The sequence below is a fragment of the Dicentrarchus labrax genome, unplaced genomic scaffold (assembly GCF_905237075.1).
Source record: "Dicentrarchus labrax unplaced genomic scaffold, dlabrax2021, whole genome shotgun sequence".
NCBI lineage: Eukaryota > Metazoa > Chordata > Actinopteri > Moronidae > Dicentrarchus > Dicentrarchus labrax.
The window spans coordinates 20,639,734-20,661,048 of record NW_026136724.1 but is presented as its reverse complement, the minus strand read 5'-3'; the positions used below and the strand labels follow the sequence as shown (position 1 = coordinate 20,661,048).

Sequence of the window (21,315 nt, the reverse complement as noted above, 5' to 3'; positions counted from 1 at the left end):
TAGTTAGTTGACATCAGTACCGGTGTTGTTGACATCAGTATCGGTGTTGTTGACATCAGTATCGGTGTTGTTGACATCAGTACCGGTGTTGTTGATGGTGTTGGCATGACGACAGCCTTTATCTGTAACCTGTCTGTATCTCTCTGACCCGTCTGTCTGCAGCCCGAGCGGTGGAGGTCATGTGGAGAACAGCCCCCCCTCCTCCCCTCCCCCAACCCCCCAGATGAGGAAGAGGAGGCTGTACAGTGCCGTACCGGGACGCACCTTCATCGCCACCAGGTCTCACGTCCCCCAGGGGCCCGGAGAGATCCAGCTGCACCGAGGAGAGAGGGTCAAAGGTCGGTCAGGAAGGACATTGAAGCAATAAAAGCAGGTTCTGTGATTCTGGTCTGACTCTGGATCCTCTGTTTGTTGTGGATCTGCAGTTCTGTCTATAGGCGAAGGAGGATTCTGGGAAGGAAGCGTTAAAGGAAGAACTGGTTGGTTTCCTGCTGACTGTGTTGAAGAAGTTCAGATGAGACAATACGACCCACGACTGGGTAAATAATCACAACTGAATCCCCCTCGCACGCACTGGATGCACATACAGACATTAAAGATTTAATATATGACACACATTCGTTATAAACTTTATTCTTTATATTATATTTATGTGTGTTTCAGAGACGAGAGAGGACCGCACCAAGAGACTGTTCAGACATTATACTGTAGGTTCCTATGACAACTACACCTCCTACAGGTAATACACCGTCATTACACCTCCAACTTAGTTACTTTACTGGCTTTAATATCAAAATACAAACATATGAAATACCTTTACATTGTCAAATTAAGGTACATAGGCTACAGACACATTCAAATGTCTGACTTAAACATTGTTTAGTATATAAAGAGGTTAATAAGTAAACATTTTTCAGGGTTCAGGTCTCATATTCACACCTACAGGCAGTTTAGAGTCACCAATGGACCTTTTTCACTGCGGCCATTTTGACGTGAAACAGTAGGGTAAACACAGGTGTTACCAAAGATACTAATTAATGTCCCGTTCAAACAGAGTCAGGCTGCTGCTGTTGTGGCTCACCGTAAAGGCTCTGATATACTAAATGGAACAGAGCCTTTTTTACCCTACTACAAAATGGCTGCTGTGAAAAAGGTCTTTGTAACAAACATAAAAAGGAAGAGAAACGCCTCCATCTTCCAGAAACACGTACAGAGAGGACAGATAAATGTTCAGTTTGACAGTAAGAGTTTAATCTCTTCAGGAAGTACAAATTTAAAGTACTTCTACTAAACTTGGGTATTTACATTTTCTGCTACTTTATAGCTCTACAATAAAGTATATCTATCTATCTATCTATCTATCTATCTATCTATCTATCTATCTATCTATCTATCTATCTATCTATCTACTCCATCTCCAGATGTGTTGATGTCGAATGTTGTGATGAACCTCCACTAGGGGTCGCCAAAGCTTCACAGGGGGTCGCAAAGCCTTCTTGATTTGAAGAAGTGTAAGAAACCAGTAGGCCTATAGCTCAGTATTTGGTTAATTTCTGTGAAGAATAGTAAATATAAGTATATTGTCTAAGAAGAAAACACTGAATTTGTCAGAAAAGAGGCCTAATATGTTCGTATGATTGTTAAATATGATTAAAAATACATAATACAGACAGAGAATTGTATAAAAAAGTTCCCTAAACAGGAAATAATCAGCTCAAAATTAAAACTTTTTAAAAACTTTAAAAATGAGTGTCAGAAAGCTGAAAACAGGCACATGATCTCATAGATTATGATGCATTGCTGTAGATTAAACCCTCCAACAGTCTATAAAGTAGTTAAAATGGTTATGAATGCAGGAGGTGGAGTATTTCCAGTGTTGGTACTTTTACTGAAGTAAAGGATGTGAACACTTCCTCCCGCGCTGTCTGTAGTGACCTGTGTATTTCTGAGGCCATGTTACAGCCTCAGCACCGACTCTACGACTCTCTTCACTCTGATAAATGTGATGAACGTATGCTCGTGTTTTTCTCTGCGGCAGCGACTATGTGATCGAGGAGAAGACGGCCGTGCTGCAGAAGAGAGAGAGCGAGGGATTCGGCTTCGTCCTCAGAGGAGCTAAAGGTAGAAAGGATGGATGGATGGATGGATGGATGGATGGAGGAGTGGTGGGTGTTTGGAGGTGTTGGGGAAAGAAAAAAGAAGGATATTTAAAACGGAGTGAAGTCTTCAGAGGAAGAGCAGAAAGCTTTAAAACTCCTCGCTGTGTTGTTTCATAATAACGACGGAATCCACTGAGTCTGTTCTTTCTCCCTGAAAGTAACAAAGACTACGCCCCCCCGATCCTGACAGGATTATTACAGCAGGTTTAAAACTAGCAACTCCAACTGGGAATCATAAGAGTGGGAGAATCCACTGGTTCTGCTCGTATAATTCTCTTTTAAAAATGTTCCTTTAAAGCTGTAAACACGTCCTCATTATACAGTGTATAAGCTCTGGCTCTATGTTCTATATGTAGTTGAGTTCTTCCATTATCCCAAATGTTTCCAACAATGTTCAAACTCAGAGAAATCTGTCATTTTATTCAGGTAACGCTGCGTTTCACCGGTCGCCTGTCGATGGCGTCATATCCCCTTTGTGCCTGCGTCAGCGTTGTGGTTGTCTGCCAGAAGCTGTCATACATTGACTGTTGATCCAGTCTGAAGCCACATTGTTACCATCCACTGTTTAGATCTTGGTGCTTTTTAACTCTAGATTTAAACCGGATGAAGGATTTTAGTCATCGGACGTCTGGATCTTAAGTTATCAGAGAAACAAGCTGAGCTAACGTTAGCAGCAGCTCGGCTCGCAGCCCCTCCGGGACGTCCTTTGTCTGTCCAACAGCGTGGGAGAAGCAGTGATTGTTAAGGTGGAACTGCTTTATTCAGTGTGTTTAAGGTGGAACTGCTTTATTCAGTGTATTTAGTGGTTTTAATCAGCGGGTCTGTTTGTTTTTTGAACCATGAACACTGAAGGAATCCTAAGCGGGAGAAGCTGACTGCAATGACGCCAATGGTGGTGAAGACAACAACTCCCATGATCCCACGCTGCTTCGCCACATTAACACACTTCCTCTTTTATTCTTGTAGAGACTTCCTAGTGGCATTAATGACATATTGTACGTTTAATGATCTCAGTGGATAATCCAACAATCCTGTGAGTTAATGGATCAACACTTTATTTAACCACAGGGGGGAATTTGCACGTCACAGCAGCAGAACTTAATGCAGAAGAAGAATAATGCAGAAAACAACTGTCAAACAAAAGTACTAACATAAAAATGTAAAAGTGTAGAAGTGTGTGCGAGAATAAAGGAACCGTCCATCAAACGCAGTCTGTACAGACCCACACAGTCCTGGTTTCAGGTATAGACAATCACCTGTGTGGGCGGGCAGAGCCTTCAAAGTTAAATCTTGTTGTGACTCGTCTTTAAATTCTTCACCAATTTTGAAATCAAGTCGCCATCAGCAGCAAACATGTTCAGTTTGTTCTAGAAACATGTTTTCCACCTTTCTCTCTGCTTCTTTTTCAAGCTGAGACCCCCATCGAGGAGTTTGCCCCCACCCCGGCGTTCCCCGCGCTGCAGTACCTGGAGTCAGTCGACCAGGGGGGCGTGGCCTGGAGGGCGGGGCTACGGACCGGAGACTTCCTGATAGAGGTGAGGAACGGCGGCGCTCTCATCCAGCGCTGCAGGGAGGAGGCGTTTATTGTAGTCTAACCCAGAAGTTAGCATCGTCCTGGTTTCCCCCCAGGGATTCTTCCACTGGAGTTCGGATGATTGCTGAACATAAGCTCCACTTTTATGGTTTTTGAAGCATAAATACGATCGGCAGAAGTAAAAAAACTAACGTTAAGCTAAACAAACTTAAGTGTCAGCACCACTAAACTTCCAACTTGTAATTCAATCTTAAAATCAACAAGCTGGGAGTTTGAGTATGAACACAGCGAGGCTTTAAAGGCAGACCAGTGAGTAGATACGTCTCCTCTGTAGTTTCATTTAACCTCTTGTTAGCAACCGCCTTTTTAGGACATATAAAAGCTTCATACTTCACAGGAGGGTTATTTACTGACGTATTTTATTGCGAAAATCTCTCACAAAATAACACACACATTTAAAAAAAACCCACTGACTTCAAGGCGAGGGAACCAGAGGGGCTAAAATGCTCATTTCCAGGTTTTAGGACTCTTTCCTGCAGCTCTCATTAGATCTCTGCTACAGATCTTTAAAGCTCTCCATACCTTCACTGTCACAACCTGTCTGTCTGTCTGTCTGTCTGTCTGTCGTCCAGGTGAACGGCGCCGATGTGGTGAAGGTGGGTCATCGGCAGGTCGTCTCTCTGATCCGTCAGGGTGGAAGTCGACTGCTGATGAAGGTCGTATCCGTCTCCAGAAAATCTGAATCCAACCTGGTCAGGAAGAAAGGTTTCTCCACCTTCTTTATTTCATTCACTCACTTCACTTCAAGATGTTTTCTTTTATTTGGTCACAAAATATCACCAGTTTGTTATAAGTCAAGTTTAAGTAACACAGTCAATTTTAAATACATACTGATACTGAGAAAATAATGATCTAATATTAATAATATTCATATAAAAACAATAGAAACAATTAGTTGATTCGTCGGTCAACAGAAAAATACATTATAAACAATAATTCAATAAATAAAATAAAATAAAATATACAATTACTCTATAATACAATAGATTAATAATATTGTATTTTATAATAATACATTTCTTAAGCAAAATTAGTGATCAATCCTGTGGCTCTGCTCTGCCATAAGATCACAAAAACAGATATAAAAAGGTGATTTTACTGCATTCTGTGTTCAATAAAGAAGAAAACTACATATAAAATATAGTGCTGTCAGTTAAATGCGTTATTGATGGCGTTAACGCAAACCCATTTTAACGGCGTCAATTTTTATATCGCGAGATTAACTTTCTTTTTGGCCTAGCACACTTTGTAGTTTTTTTCACATGCTGTTGCAACAACTAGTAACGTTAGGAAAACGACAACACCACACCGGATCTAGCTAGACCAGAAACAAAACAACAGGCACGCCGCACACACTTGTTTAAGAGTAGTAGACGTTAAGTTTTTAGTGGATGGCGAGCGCAAGATGCCGAAATGGATGCCAATAATATTCTGAATGGAAAGTTTACTTTTAAAAGGTTGCCAAATGGTTCCATTGACAAGACCAAAGTGATCTGTGTGTCTCGTCGTTGTGAACTGAGCTATCATCGCAGCACGTCCAGTCGGAAATACCACGTTTTGTGTGACAAAGTATTTTTTTCACCCTTTTATTGATGGACAGTGTGACATTGTGTGAAAGATCACTTGCTCCAAGTGAGAATGTTAGTGTGAAATTAAACACTACAGTATATGCCAATGTTGTTTTCAATAAAAACAACATTTGCACAAAGCAAGCCGATCCACTTTTCCATGTTGATAAGAGCATGAAAATGAGAAAAAATAATGGGACAAAAAAAAATCGAGGGACATTTAGAATAGATAAAAATGTGCGATTAATTGCGAGTTAACTATGACATTAATGCGATTAATCGCGATTAAAATATTTTAATCGTTTGACAGCACTAATAAAATACTATTTTTGTTCTTTCCTGCTCACTCTCTCACTGTCGTCTGATTGGTTCTCACCTTATAGCTCCACCCCCTCCAAAACGAGCCCCCAGCACCTCGCTGACTCTCCGATCCAAGTCCATGACCGCTGACCTGGAGGAGATAGGTAAAACAAACACACACACGCACACACACACAGTGAGTGCAGCGTTAAGTCAAACTGTAGGAGTGTGTGTTGTTGACCTTTGCTCTGTCTGCAGCCAGGAGGAGACGCATCGGTGAGTCACGTGGATCTGATGGTCATGGTTGTTGTCGTGGCTTTTTTTTGTTTTCTCTGCTGCGATTGTCACACTGCAGTGATACACTGTTGGTCTCATGGCATGACGTCGGACTGGTTGTGTTATGGTGTGGCAGTGATGTCATGGTGTTTCGGTGATGTCAAGTCGCGGTGATGTAACAGCCAGGGCCGTAGCGGAGGACACCGAACGCAATAGAGTAGGAAGTATCGAGATCCTTTATTTAAAAGGTCCTGTGTGTAACACTGAGGAGGATCTATGGTCAGAAATATAATATTCATACTTATGTTTTCATTAGTGTTTACCGTAAAACTTCCAATAAAAGCAGGGTCCCTAATAGACCCAGGTCTCTTTTAAAAGCCTGGTGTGGCTACACGTTTTGACAAATAAATGCAGGTCTCCAATAGAGGCCTGGTCCGGATTTTATAGAAATTATCTCGATGTATAAAACCTCTTAAAACCCACCAGGTCCCCCGCTTGAGAGAGTTTTAAGTCGTTTCAATCTCCTACACAAATATAAATGTTTAAACTTGTGTCAATATGTACATAATGAACATCATTAGATCAGTTATAGATTCTCCACAATTCAATCGTTCACTATATTTTATGAAAACTATCAACAACAAAGTTTAACATTAATTCATTCTGACTTACCAGTAAACAAGAGAGACGGAAAAAAAACCTCTGAAGCATCATAATCATCATGTTAGTTGTCAAATTTGCTGAACAAAACTCAAGAGAAGCAGCAGTTAGAGTTTAGTTTAGTTTTGTGCTAAAGGAATTAAACGCCTGTCCCAAATAAAGGCCTGTCCCCAATAGAGGCAGGGGGAGTTCAGTGATTTAAGCAAATAAATGCCCGGGCTATTATTAGAAGTTTTACGGTTATTACCTAAATATAAGAATCGTTGTGTTTTTGTTACCTTAGTCCGCCATGTTGAACCGCTGTGTTTCTACAGTAGCCCAGAACGGACAAACCAAACACTGGCTCTCCTTGTTTTGGGAGGGTGAAGCAAGGGAGTTGCAAACTGTTGGGTAATTTATATTACATTTATCATAAAGTAACTAAAGCTGTCAGTTAAATGTAGTGGAGTAGAACTATGAAGTACATTAACTGGAAATACTCAAGTAAAGTTAAGTACATCAAATTAGTACCTAATTAGGTATTTAAGTAAATATACTGCTGATAGTAAAGATGGCTTTGAAACTTTACATAATTTACATTAAATACATTCAAACACCTTAATTAATAAATAAAATGTATGTCTTATATATTTATGTTGATAGTTTGTCAGAAATTTCTCAGGTTCTTGAATTAAGACTCCTTTATTTAAATTAGAATTAAGAGATGCTTTATTTTCCTCCTGGCTACGGCTCTGACTGATGTCGCTGTACATGTTGGTTTGTTGTTGTTGTTGTTGTTGTTGTTGTTGTTGTTGTTGTTTTTGTTTTTGTGGTCGTGTTGTGATGTCATGAGGCTGTGTTTCATTATTTGGTTTGTTTGTTTACCTTGTTTTTATTATGTCTCCTCCCCTCCAGAGAAACTGGATGAGATGCTGGCGGGCGGTCAACAGGAAGTTGTCCTCAGGGGCCGCCCATCAGACGACTTCAGAGCGGCGACGGTGAAACAGAGACCGACCAGCCGGCGCATCACGCAGGCTGAGATTAATGTAAGACAAGTATTCAGAAACAGTCATAAGATGTTTTGGTTGAAGCAGTCGCAGCTGGTGATGATTTCTGCATCTGATGGTTGATAAAAGATTATATATGTACATTATTTTCATCCAACAAAACCTTTCACTGCTCTCTATCCGAGCCAATGAATTATTGTAAACATGGCAGTAGTCTCCTATTCTGTAGCTATATGAATAATACTGTTTTTACACCATAATTAGTGTATAGGCCAGTGCAGGTTTGCATTGTTGTCAAGTAAAACATCACAAAAGTGTTGTTCCCATACACTGAATAAAACAATAATGATGTCCCTGGCTGTTTACGTTGCAAACATCAGTCATTTGACCTGGAAGTGACTGTTAATTGTACCCTCTGAAGACAAAAGCCAGATGTTTGTGGGTGTTTTTAACCACAGGACACGGCTTGATACAACAGTGTTAAAGTGGTACCATCACTGACGGTATTATTAGTCTTCTCATTACGAATCGTGCGTGTAGATAAGCAGAAACCTACTTCAGAAACAGGACTAAGTTAGATTCAGGCTTTTTGATGGATTTTTGAATTAAATGTGTTAATCTGTGTGTTTGTGTGCAGTCGTTGTTTGAGCGTCAGGGTCTGGTGCCCCCCACAGCTCCAGAGAAGAGCACCATGGCTTTACCCCGAGGAATGTCCAGAACCAAGAGTTTTGGTGAGACGCACACGTTTTTGTATAAATAAATATTAATATGGACGGTGGCGGGAGAAGTACTATACATACATTATAAATACTCTCCTACAGGTAAAATGCTAAAAGTATTAACATCAAAATATCCTTAAAGTATCAAAAGTAAATATATTATCATATTTGTTTTAACGTCTCCATGGTTACCACGACAGGCACACCTGATGACGACAGGATCACGGCTCTGATCAACGAAAGTCGGTTTCCACGGAGCTCCTCATTGACGGACAGCTTCATCCCTCCTCCTCCTCAGACAGCTCCACCCCCTCCTCCCTCAGCCTCCTCCACCTCCTCGGTCTTCCTCCTCGACTCGGGCCCTCCCCCGTCCTTCCTCCCACCGCCTCCCCCGGCCAGAGGGGAGGGGCTAACCCGGTCCAGCTTCAAGCCAGGGGCGGAGCCGAGGCTCCAGGAGCTCTCTGATTCACCAACAAGGAGCCACGCCCACGCCGAGCGGCAGAGGAAAGCGAGGTCGATGATCATCCTGCAGGACACGCCACCGCCATTGCAGCCTGACGCACACGCCGCCGCCACGCACGCGCTGCACACTGCCACACACACCGCCACACACACGCTTCACACCGCCACACACACCTCCACGCTGTCTCTCCACAGCACCAGCCCCGCCCTCGGTCATTCACCGCTGTCACGCCGCCGGGGACGACCAATAGAAAACCCATATGCTAACGTGGGACAGCAGGCTCCGCCCTCCAAGCCACAGAGGAGGAAGTCACCTTTGTTGAAACAACTTCCTGTAGAGGAGCAGGGTTAGGACACACCTGTCATCTTTCTGATTTCTGTGGAGTTTTATTTTTGCCTAATTTCCTGAGTGCATTGTCGGACGTGTGTTGTAGTTCATTAACTACCTTTATGTAGTAGTTACTAGTAATGCTAGTTAGCTGACTCAAAAACTGACAGACGGACCTTTGGTAAAATCTAAGACATGATGAGTTACATCTCATTTTAAAGGCATACATTGTTATGTGGCTATTGCTCATCGGCTATTAGCAAACGACTCGATGCTAGCAGCTGGTTAATAGTAACTCAGTGAGCTGTGTAAATCAGGGCTATACTTACGTATGGCTGTGGTATACTTGCTTACCATTCTCCCAGTGCTTCCATAGTGGCCAATAACATACCAATAATCAAACTGGAGAAAAAACAGCCAATCAGAAATTACCTACGCCAGTTCTCTTTGGAGGAAGTGCAATACCAGGAAGTGAATTTGAGCTAATAAGTAAAACTGAGAGGTTATTATTGTGCGTTTACGTGGTCAATAGAAAACAAGCAAAACAAGTACAAAACTGATTTCTGTTTGTTCAAATTAAATTATTCCTTCCTCACGCTCGCAAAAAACATTTTCATGTGCTTAAAATGTCCAATTACGTGCTCAGGATTGTGACACAAATATTATGCTGTAGACTCTTACTCATCATCTGTATCTGTCTGACTGCTTGTTTTCATTTTTCTTCTAGGACTCGGAATGAAAGATCATGATTCGTCTAAATTAGACGTACCCAGCAGCCCCAGTAGGGCGGAGCTGTACCAGCAACAGGTTCTTTCAGAGCGCGCTCGGGTTCAGGGCCGAAGGTCGTCTCTTTTCCTGTCTGTGGAGGGATCCGGGACGGAAAACCAGGTGCCGCCCCTCCTGACTCAGAGCCATTCAATGGATGACCTCGGCGAGCTTCCGCCTCCAGCTCCGGTCCTGTCGCCCTCACCAACACCTCACACCTTCCTCCACCCACTGACGGGGAAACCTCTGGGTCAGTCTGACAGCACAATGTTATGGGAACTCTGTCGTTTTTTCTTAAGAGTCTGGATGTATTCTGTGGTTTACAATAATCAAGTTATCCATTTTTTCAAGAGACTAAAGAATCAACATATTCCAAAGCAGAGAACGATATAAATCGATTTTTGACACTGGGCTCAATGATGGGTACCACAGTATCAAATGTATCATTAAATTTGAATTATTTTATTGTATTGTAGTGTATTAAAGTAGGGGCTAGTAAGAAAGTAAGACACCCAACATTTGATGTTAGACAGTTTCTTAAGGACATCAGATTGCTGGTGGTTCCTGATGTGACAGATACACAAAGTTGGATGTCATCAGCATAGCAGTAAAAATAAATACTATGATTATACATAATTTGGCCAAGTTGGAGCGCTAATAAAGACCTAAACTTTATGTACTCCTTAAAACAGAAGGGGACCAAAAACTGAGCCTTGAGGTTCTCCACAAACTAAACGCAGATCTAGAACAGAGCCTTGAGGTAGTCCACAAACTAAAAGAGGGCCTAGAGCAGAGCCTTGAGGTACTCCACAAACTAAAAGAGGGCCTAGAACAGAGCCTTGAGGTACTCCACAAACTAAAAGAGGACCTAGAACAGAGCCTTGAGGTACACAAAATAGAAAAGGACAGAGGACTGAGATTTTGGGTACTCTACAAAAGAGCCTTAGATGATGTGAAAGTGCCCCAGCAATCTGTTAGAGAGTATTAGCCCATTTGAGGGCAGTTCATTTCCATCTTTAATTTTCTTTTCTCTCCTCAGACCCCTCGTCTCCACTCGCCCTGGCACTCGCTGCACGAGAAAGAGCGCTCACTGCTCGCACACCGAGCCCAGAGCCTCGACTAAAACACGCATCTGCCTCCACCACACCTATCCCCACCCCAGCTGCCAGCCCAGAGGGCAGACACAAGCGCACGCCTTTGGCCACCCCACAGAGCAGCCCAGAGCCAAGATCCAAACGCACCACCCCTCAAACAAGCCCAGAGCAGCGAACCAAGCGCACCACTCCCCAGACCAGTCCTGAGCTGAGGCATAAACGCATAACCCCTCCCTTGTTCCCTGATGGACAGGTGGAGCGTCCAGAAACAGAGGGAGGAGTGACATCACCTGCCGGCCCCTCCCCTGAGCGCTGGAGACCCACCCCCTTGCCACAACTGGCCAATGAGAGTCACCCTGCTCTGATTGACAGGCGTAGAAGCCTCACAGTGGGCAGCTCAGAGGAGGAGGGCGGGGCTTACACAGTTACACTTCCACCAGCCTTGTTGTCATCCAGCGATGAGGAGACTAGGGAGGAGCTCCGGAGAATTGGCCTGGTAACTCCACCCCCTGCCTTCGTCACTACACCCGCACCTCCTCCCCCATCCTCCCTCACCTTGTTGCCACGGCGAGTTGGGGAGGGAGGGGGAGGAGAGAGTGCTCCTGACTCCCTGGGTAGACGAGATGAGGAGGAAGGAGGTGACGAACGGCTCCACGACAGCTCCTCTTCCCCCAGCTCGCTCCCTCCTTCCATCACCTTGGCCTCCCCTCCTGCTCCACCCTCCCCTTCCTCCCCTCCTGCTGCTCACCCTTCCCCTTCCTCCCCCTCCACCTCCCCAATTGCTCTTAAGCCACGCCTTCGCTCACCTATCGGGCGGGGCCGCTCTGCGCTCCGGGACCCGCTGCTGAAGCAATCATCAGACAGTGAGCTCCTCCCGTCTGCTGCATCGTCCTCCTCCCCCTCTTCCCCACTCTGCTCCTCCCCCACTGGTGGCGGTGGCCGACAGCCACGCTATCTTTTCCAGAGGAGGTCCAAGCTGTGGGGGGGTGGGGACGACCGTGGGGACGAGCGGCGGGGCTTCAGCCCGGAGGAAGGGGGAGGCCGTCCAGCAGCGTTGGGAGGTCAGGGATCGGGTTCGGCTGTGGATCTGACCAGCCGATCGGCATCAGCACTGGAGCTGAGCGGCCGAGCCGGGTCCGGACTGGATCTCGCTAATCGGCTACAGCTGCTCAACAAAGACAGTCACTCTCTGGGGGAGGAGCCGAGTCCCCTGGATCCAGGCCGGAGATCACCAGTAGGAGGCGCCAGGTACATAAAACTGACTTTTGTTATAAATTCTGCAGTACTACTGACCTGATAGCACTACTGTGTGTGTGTGTGTGTGTGTGTGTAGTGTGTGCACGTATTATAACAGAATCTGTTGTTTGTGTTGTTCCAGATGTGTGGACAATGGAGAGAGTAAATCGTAGGTTTTTATCTCTGGTAAACATTTCTCGTTATCGCTAAGAGATGATTTTCCTTCGCTAACAACACACTAACACGCACCTTTCTTTGCAGATGACTAACTACTAAATGTCTGAAATTACTATCCCGTCCGTCTTTTGGATAAAACCTGGAGCTGAACATTTACTAAACACCTCCCCTGAAAAGTGATTGTTAAATCTTGGTAACCATAATAATCCCTGTCAATCATTGTATTTCTCAACATGTGGCATGCACGGCAGTAAGAGTGATACTTTGTATAGAACGAGTTCGGGACTGGTGTCTTTTTTCAAAACCAAAAACACAAGAGCAAAAGTGCAAGGACTATTTCAATAATGTGTTTATCTGCTCTAATGAAAGCTGCAAATGTTAGCATATCCATTAGCATATCATTAGCTAGTACAAATCAATCGTCTTGGTTGCTAGTCCAGGTTTGTTTTATAGTATGTATCATAACAACATTATCTGATACTCTTCTATCATACTAGTGATGACTTGCGTCCCTTTTATTTCCACGTTTTCTATATGAATCATTAACTAGAAGCTTTAGTCTTTTAGAATTATATTACAGATGAAACAAACAAAGGCCTAACAGGGTTCTCATTTTAAAACAAGTCAGCTGGAGACAGTTTCAACGAACCTATGCTGTTTAAATTACTGCTAATTAGCTAGCTAGCAACTGCCTTAACAGGAGTAGTAACAGTGACTAAGGGAACAGGACTTCGACACTAGAGATCGCCTGATAAGGTTTTTTCAGGGTCAATACAGATACTGATTACTAGCAATCAAGGAAACCGACGTACATTTGCACGTTCATTGATAACTGTGGCGTTTATTTCATTTAGATACTGTTTAATGTGTTGCAGGTTGTTCTCTAGTCTTGGTGAACTCCACACTATCTCCCAGCGAGGATTCGGCGCCAGCTATACAGTCCGACCAGGAAGCCGCTACCCCGTCACCCGCCGGAGCCCCTCCCCCTCTCCCTCCCCATCTGATAGGTCAATAGGGCTTGCCTCCTCCTGCTCTGAAAGGCCAGATCTGAGCTCAGGTCGCGGTCTAACCATCCTAAAGTCATCCAGTCTAAGTCTCCCCTCAGAACCAAAGGAGGTTCGGTTTGTGATGCGAAGTGCCAGTGCGCGAACCAGGTCCCGTTCCCCTTCACCCTCACCCCACGCCTCTCCCTGCCCATCCCCGGTCCTCAGCGGGCCCCTGTTGGCCCTTCGGCCATGGAGGCAGCGGCCCCTTAACCTGTGGAATAAATACGACGTGGGTGACTGGCTGGAGAGCGTGGGCCTGGCCGAACACCGCCAGCGCTTCCAGGAGCACGAGATCGAAGGCTCCCATCTCCCTGCCCTCACCAAAGACGACTACGTGGAGCTGGGCGTCACCAGACTGGGACACCGAATCAACATCGAGAGGGCACTCAGACAGCTGCTGGATGGTTCCACTTGACCCCTCACCTCTGACCACTAACCTCTAGACATCCTGAACTGTGACCTCATAACCCCTGACCTCTGGTCAGACACTAGGCCATCTCTTTGACTAGGATATCTTAGCAGTGACTGAATCTTTAGACCTTTTTACCAACGTGGAACCCAGCTCTCTGAGTGATCTCGGTGAAATTTTGGCTCATCAGCTCTTTGGTCAACTCAAAAGGAGTTGGTAGCAACAGGATCTGTGTCCAGTATTTAGCTTTAGTGTTTTAGACCTCCAAGATTTTACCTCTGTTAACGTCTAGTGCGCAGTGTTTATGACATAAAAAAACCTTTTTGAGGTTTTCTGCTACGAGAATACAGACATTACAAGACGAGAGGCTTCACTTTTTAAACTTAAAAACCTGGAATATAGCCTTACCCTGTTTTGCATCGGGCCTTCATTTTGAGCAACCAAATGAGAAAAATGTGTCCCAGTACTGAGTTGGAGGCAATAATTCACATTCTGTGAATACAACTACAGCTGCAAAGCTGACAGTTACATGTATATAAAATCCAGTTTTAACTCTAATTTAACTTTTTAATAAATAAATAAAAGTTGATGAATGATCCAAAATCCAAAGATATTCATTTCTATCACAGACAACAAGGAAAACAAGCAAAGTTTAATATTTTAGAGGCTGTAAGCTGTGTCGATTATTAAAATTGTTGCCAATATTTTTCTTTTTCCTCAATCAACTAATTGATAAATCAACAAGCTAATCAGCTGATTGGAGTGTCTGCAACTTAAAACTTTACCTAGAATTGCTAACATCCCGTGCTAGCTAGCAAGTCAAATCCTGACGTTAAACCGATAACTTTCTGTTTTTGTTTGTTTTCTGTATATCGTTGATCTGGATCACTAGAAAATAGAGTTTTGACCCTGCTAAAGCTAGCTTACAACATCCACGCAGCTGGACACAGAGCTCTGCTGCCAATCCCAACAGGTGAAGGGACATCGATCGAAGAGCTGATCCGTCAAACTGATTACAAATATAATGAGACGGGTTCTTTTCCTCGTGCCATTCTGCTTCCCCAGACGAGTTTAGCTGGACTTTTGCTAGCAGAGCTGGACGATTAGCGAGCTACTGGGAGTCTCTACCTTAACAACGGGAGATTAACGGAGATACGATATTTCTCCGTCATTTTACAGAAAGTTCTTGTGACTTTTTTTTTTTGTTTTTTGGGGGTTTTCTTTTTCCAAATATCACTCATGAAGAATTTGTGTTTATTTTGAGTTCATATCTTAATACTGAATCATTTAGAATTTATGAATAACAAGTAATAATAATGTGGTGGTGATGACTTACAGAGTTTATAATAGTTTGGAAAATGATTTTGAGTTCCTTATGATTTGACAATGAGTTGAATTTCAAGGTCGTTTCGGTGATGTTTTGGAATTCATAATGATTTGTCAATGAGCGTGACTTTGTGCTGATGTGCTGTGTGTTTCAGGGAGAGCTGCAGCAGAGCTCCAACTGTAAACCTCTCTGGTTTCTAACCTGCTTATCGAGGGCTTACTGTACATGGTGCTATCTGTTTAAAGCCATCTGTACAGAAAATACCTTTCTCCTTCCCCTCCTATACCTTCCTCACACTAACACCTGAAACACGTAGGTCAACCCCCCACCCCCTCTTAACTCTCTAAATTAATCAATCGAGTGTGGCTGTACCCGCCATAACCATCTTGCAGTAAAGGTATAACTCGCCAGGAACAGGCCATATATGGAGTTTCCTCCCTGCCATATTGGGGATTTCTTCCCTGCCATACGTGGAGTTTCCTCCAGACCATATATAGAGTTTCCCAGTTACAGTTTACAATTCATGTGCAGTCACAAAATTTGTGTTTATGAGTCAAGATGCGGTCACACCGAAGCCAATTTGATAGAATAACTGACACATAATTTACAGAAATATTACTTTAATCCTTTTTATATGAGTCCAAGCACAATTACAGGTTGATGACATTAAAGTAGGACCGGGCGATATGGAACAAACTTTTTTTCAAGCTCGAGGACAATTAAATGATTTTATTAAATAACTTTACCTTCCAGCGTGATTGAAACATTAATTAGTCATTGTTGTGCATATTCAGTAAATACAGGTTATCCCATATTAAGGATGTGCACAAACAGTCGTTCAAACATTGCTACCATCGCTAGTCAGTTACTGAAATGTAGTTAAAAGCAGCGAGGGAACATGATGGCAGCTCGTGTTTTGATCCAGTAGAAAATGAAAATAAAGTACAGTAAATAAAGGCGATATTTATCAAATGTTTATCAAATACAGAGGTTTCTTACTCTTATCTTAATCTTAAAATTTCTGGGGAAATTATTCACCAAGAACATCTAATTATACGATCTAATATCAAAACATCGGCCCAACATCTGCAGACAGCAACAAAAATCTGAGTCAATCACACTCATTTCCTTTATCGCCCAGCCCTACATTAGAGCGTTTGATAAAAAGCAGCACAGTTCGTTGAATGCTATGCATCACATTACACTTCTGTGTGCAGAATCCGGTCTGACCGCCTCATAAACAACATTATTGGACACAACAATCGCAGAAAACTGTCCTCCTTTCGCCATCCTACCCAGAGAGCAACAGGAACACTCACATCTCTGCGTCCTGTACAGGATGTGATTAGCCTAGCTTAGCACAAAGACTTGAAGCAGGGGGAAACTGTTAGCATGAAAAATGAAAAAATTACACCTTCCAACCGATCTTTGTTTGCTGGTTCGTCACACATTTATCCAGCCGAGTTAACAGTAGATTAAGACATCATGAGGACATTGCTAACAATAACCGATAGTTATGGATGGATGATACCTGTAATATAACCGATAATCTTCACAGTTTTGTGTTCATAACCGGCAGTTTTTATACACCAGGCTGAGATATAATGAGTCTTAACTCTGTTTTAAACAAATCTAAAGTTTATTTAAAAAACTTCACAAACATTTAATAGAACTTCAAGAATTATTATTCATACGAACCGATAAATTTATCAGCTGTAATTTAATTATCACAATAATTTATCTGTCCTGATAATTATCATGCATCCCTTATTCTATATTTAATTTCCTTTCCGTACAATAAACAAGAAACAACACGTAATTCAGACATATTTGAAGTATCTGGAAAGTGTATTTCTTTCACTTTTTCTCTCTTTAAATTGGAATTAGGAAGCAAAGTTAATGTTGTATCATCTTCAAGTGCTTTTCCCATTACTGCTACAGCTCCCTGTTTCCTTAATAATCTCACACATAACGAGTCAGTCTCTCCTCCTGATTCCCCTCTGAAGCACAATCAACGTTCCAGTGCCTGTTCCCACAACGATACTGCGTTTATCCAGCTGTTCCTCCCCGACTTACGTTCCCGAAACACGAGCCGAAATACAATCATGAATCCCAAAGTTGTACAAGTTCACGGTGCCCTCCTTCCTCCTATGGGAAACAAAGTGTGACAAGAATGTATAGTGTATGTACAGCACATTACAGTAGACATTATAGTCTGTATAATATATATTATGATAATGTAGCTATAGTGTAATATATAAAGTATAGTAGACAATAACATTTATACTGTAATATTTTGGTAGATGTAATCTATAAAGTATTTATCCAGATGTGATATTCAGCCTTTGTAAACAGCTACACATCAGATGTTTAACTTCGAAATGAACGCTGGAAGGAGACAAAATGCATCTTTAAAGAGTAAATTAACACTAAATACACGTATGAGTTAATATATCTACAGTCAGATAATCATACTATCACTTTATTCCAGTCGCAGTGTAAAGTGTATCTGAGCAACACTCCCCTACCAAGGCATAAAAACTGAAACCAAATTCTCGTGTGAATCTAAATCCTTTAAAATGTTCTCCCCAAACTCTTTCCTGCATTTAAAAAGCTTCCACACAACAAGTTTTTACATCTCTGACTAGAGAGAAAGTCTTCACTGAGACAGTCAGTTCGTACAACAGTCACAATGTCCGGATACTAATGTTAAAAACAGTAAAAAAGTTGCGCAAAACTGAATTTTTTTGTTTGTTTGTTTTTTTTAAGCCGGCTGCCTGAAAGCATCATACTGTAATGAGTAAAATCGAGACTGATCATTGGAGGTCTTTGTGCTCTGGGTTCAAACAGTGTGAAGGGAGTGTATTTAAGCTAAAAAGGGCTGTTGGTAAAATATCTGCTACAGCTGATTAACTAAACCCTCAAACAACTCCTGCTGAAAACATCTGAATTTAGTCGATTCAGGTCCAATTCTTGACGTTTTGGTGCAAAGTATTCTAAATATTGTGCTATAAATACGCACAGCGACGGCCCTCGAATCCCACTGAGACCATTTGTTGTTTACTTCTGTATTTGGTCCTTAAAAAGGAAACAAAACAGTTTGTTTCACCGCTTAAAATCTCCTCTAATCTGCCTCTGATTGACTTCTATCCTGGTGCCATATTGTTGAAACAGCAATATTTTATTTTGAAAATTTACCTGATTCTCTATGCTGTTTCTGTGTCCGACTTCCTGCCAGACCGCGGCAAACCCGTGTGTGATGGAGTTTGGGGGTTAGGGTTTTAAACCTGCTCACATTAAAGTCCAGAGAATGCTTGAAACAAACTAGTTCGTACAAAAAATGTAAACGTTATGAATGGAAACACTCGAAGGCGGCGCCGTGTCGTCATTCGACCGCTGCGTGACGTACGTGTGACAGATTGTTGGTTTGGGAAACTTTCGGGAAAAGGTGTAAACGGAGGAAGTTTCAGACACTGTTCAATGATACTGACTCACAGATCGATAAAAAACAGTGAAAACTTTACAGCACAAACATCTTTTTAGTGTTTTATCTCCAGAACAAACAAAGTTCTGGTCTCACAGGTGAAGTAAAGTGCCTGTGTAGCTGTTTACAGTAAAATATCACCTTTATCAGATACTGTATGTATAGTATATATTATAATGGACTATAGTCTACTGTACAGAGTCAACCACAGAATGAGACGTGGGCTGTCGCTTTCTCTGCAGTGTAACAAAGAAAATCAGTGATGGAGAGGTCATGTGACCTCTTAACCTCTGACCTCAGGTCCCCCACTGGGAATCCCTCTGTACACTAATAAAGTCATGAGGTCGTTCACTTGTTGTAGGATTTCTCAGCCAATCAGAAAACACAACCAGCAAAACCTGCTGCTAAAAAGAAAATCTCACCGGTGACGTGAAGTGAGGTCAGTGGCGTTCCTCCGCGGGGGAAAGTAGTTCCTTCCCCTGAAGTTCTGCCGTCTGTCTGCCGCCAATCGAATCAGCTAACAGAGATTATAAAAGGTCTTCTGAGGTTTATTCTGTGGAAAACATGGTTCTCGTTCTGTCCTGAGACCATCCTGGTTCCAGATCCATGAATCACACGTCCATCTGTTCTGTTTGGTTCAGTGAGTTCGGTGACTCACGAGTGAAGTTTTGTTTTCGCCCGGTCCCGAATTATTTATCTCCAGACTGCAACCATGTAGTCCAGTTCCCTTCAGCTTTATCACGCCTCCATAACCCGTTCTGTAATCTATATCAGGGGTAGGCAACCTGCAGCTCCTCTCTGTGGCTTCAACAAAACAATTATATGGAAATGAAACATTTTTATTATCATGTTTGAGGAAAATGTTCAGCTGTTACACAGAATTAAAAACAAATGTTTTAACATCTTGACATGGCGCCTTTTCCTCTATCTTTTGGCAACCCTTAACAACGGGAGCTGCTAATTTTGAGTCTCTAGCTGAGCTATCTATAGATCTCAGAGGAGTGGACAGATTCCTCCGCTAGCTCACTGCTTACCTGTTCTTCATCTGGAGCGAGAAATTCGCTTTTTTGGTCAAAAACGTCTCTTTGGATAGTGAAGGTTGCTGAGCCCTGATCTACATTATAAGGTTTATAGTGTTACAGCGTTGTGATGAAGGAGGAGGCTCTTCAGGCGCCTCTGGTTCCACAATTAAATTCTTACAGTTAGAAGATAAACAACTGTTTTCAGAAATATCTCATTGTTTGATAAAATGTTAAAAAGCTTGATAGAAAGACTGTCGGAGAGAAGTCAATAAAGACTCTTTCTACTCAAATTCTGTTATTGGATTACACTTATTACTCTGCTAAAAGGCGGAGAGTACGTAAAATACGGCAATAAGTTTGCTAAAAATGATCATTTAAGATCATTTCAATCTATAAACATGCAGTTTTTATTTTTTACAAACTACAATGCTAAACAAGCTTACTAATAATAATCACCACCATTTTGCAAGTGGAAGCAGCCAGTATTTCCAGATGTTTCCTCGACTCTAAATGTCGAACCCAAAATAAAAACCGTCTGAAAATCTGGTGTCTGTTAGGAACCAAGGGGACCCATGAAGACCTCTGACTTTAGCATCATATACATCTATTATTTTCCTCTATTACGACACTTTATGGAGTTTTGTTTTGTTTTTTTGTCACCAAGAAATCATCTTTTCCCAAACAACGTGTGTCCTCAACATCAATTGCTAATTAGCAGCGGTGGAAAGTGGAAAGAGTACAGTAATGTACAAATTAATGAGGTATTTTTTTATGCTTCTTTACTTTAAAACTACATTTCAGAGAGAAATATTGTACTTTTCACTTCACTACACGTATTTAAGAGCTTTAAAATTAAGATTTTACGTGTAAAAAATAAATAAAATATGATCCATTGTTACAGATTAAAGCACCAGAAGTAGATGAAGCCGTTAAAATGAGCTCCAGTTCGACCAACTACAACATTAAAGTACAATAACATAATAATATAACACTGACTGTAGCCACTCGCTGCATTACGAGTACATTTTATTGCCAATACTTTTGTACTTTTACTTGTAATGGAGTATTTTTATACTTTGAATACTTCTTCCACTTCTGCTCATTAAATCATAGTCCTGAAAGATGGAGACAAAATAGCCGCTCTGAGAAAAAGACTAACAAGGCGACAGGTTGAGAATCGGATCGTATTTAAATTAAAATGATGGAATAAGCTTCCTGCTGATTGGCTGAGAATCCTGGCTTTCTGATGTGCGTGTGAAACCTTCCTCCTCCTGATATTCACCTGGTTATAATGGTTTCATGGTTACCCTCCTCCTCCTCCTCCTCCTCCTCCTCCTCCTCCTCTTCCTCCTTTCTAGCTTCCTCTTTTTACAGTATGTTTGTAGTTTCTTCTGGAGTGAGTGGCGTGTGTGTACTTGTAGTTTTTTTTTCTTCCCTTTTCTAAAGACTAACGAGCACACGATGACAACTGATGAGCTCTGCAACGCAACAGATTGTAATCTTTATAATAAACTGTCATTTATTACAAAGTTAACTCTGCCTTCACGTGTGGTTCTTTCAACAGCTTTTACAACCTCTGACCTCTGAATCTCAACGTCGAGTTAATGACTGACGACTTTAACCTCGAGATTGTGGCAGCTAAGTCTCGTTCGCCCGGAAGAAGATTCTCATGTCTGTATACTACAGCTACAGGCAGCACCTGG

General features: G+C 42.3%; 1 protein-coding gene across 8 annotated transcripts in view; it reads left to right on the top strand.

Moving 5' to 3' along the window:
- shank3b (SH3 and multiple ankyrin repeat domains 3b) overlaps nucleotides 1-21,146 on the top strand; it is a 50,838-nt gene extending 29,692 nt beyond the window's left edge. For 3 of the 8 annotated variants that reach the window (XM_051393063.1, XM_051393059.1, XM_051393060.1), the window contains exons 14-28: nucleotides 163-338; nucleotides 426-539; nucleotides 664-739; nucleotides 2,039-2,121; nucleotides 3,570-3,694; nucleotides 4,326-4,458; nucleotides 5,705-5,785; nucleotides 5,880-5,897; nucleotides 7,452-7,582; nucleotides 8,181-8,274; nucleotides 8,463-9,071; nucleotides 9,780-10,067; nucleotides 10,857-12,159; nucleotides 12,290-12,316; nucleotides 13,200-21,146. In XM_051393063.1, coding sequence (XP_051249023.1) covers nucleotides 163-338; nucleotides 426-539; nucleotides 664-739; nucleotides 2,039-2,121; nucleotides 3,570-3,694; nucleotides 4,326-4,458; nucleotides 5,705-5,785; nucleotides 5,880-5,897; nucleotides 7,452-7,582; nucleotides 8,181-8,274; nucleotides 8,463-9,071; nucleotides 9,780-10,067; nucleotides 10,857-12,159; nucleotides 12,290-12,316; nucleotides 13,200-13,785 — 3,844 coding nt within the window. In that variant the 3' untranslated portion in view covers nucleotides 13,786-21,146. Of the gene's footprint in view, nucleotides 1-162; nucleotides 339-425; nucleotides 540-663; nucleotides 740-2,038; nucleotides 2,122-3,569; nucleotides 3,695-4,325; nucleotides 4,459-5,704; nucleotides 5,786-5,879; nucleotides 5,898-7,451; nucleotides 7,583-8,180; nucleotides 8,275-8,462; nucleotides 9,072-9,779; nucleotides 10,068-10,856; nucleotides 12,160-12,289; nucleotides 12,334-13,199 lie in introns of all 8 variants that reach the window. The other 5 variants (XM_051393061.1, XM_051393066.1, XM_051393062.1 and 2 more) reach the window with 3 other exon arrangements.
- Nucleotides 21,147-21,315: the final 169 nt, after the last annotated feature.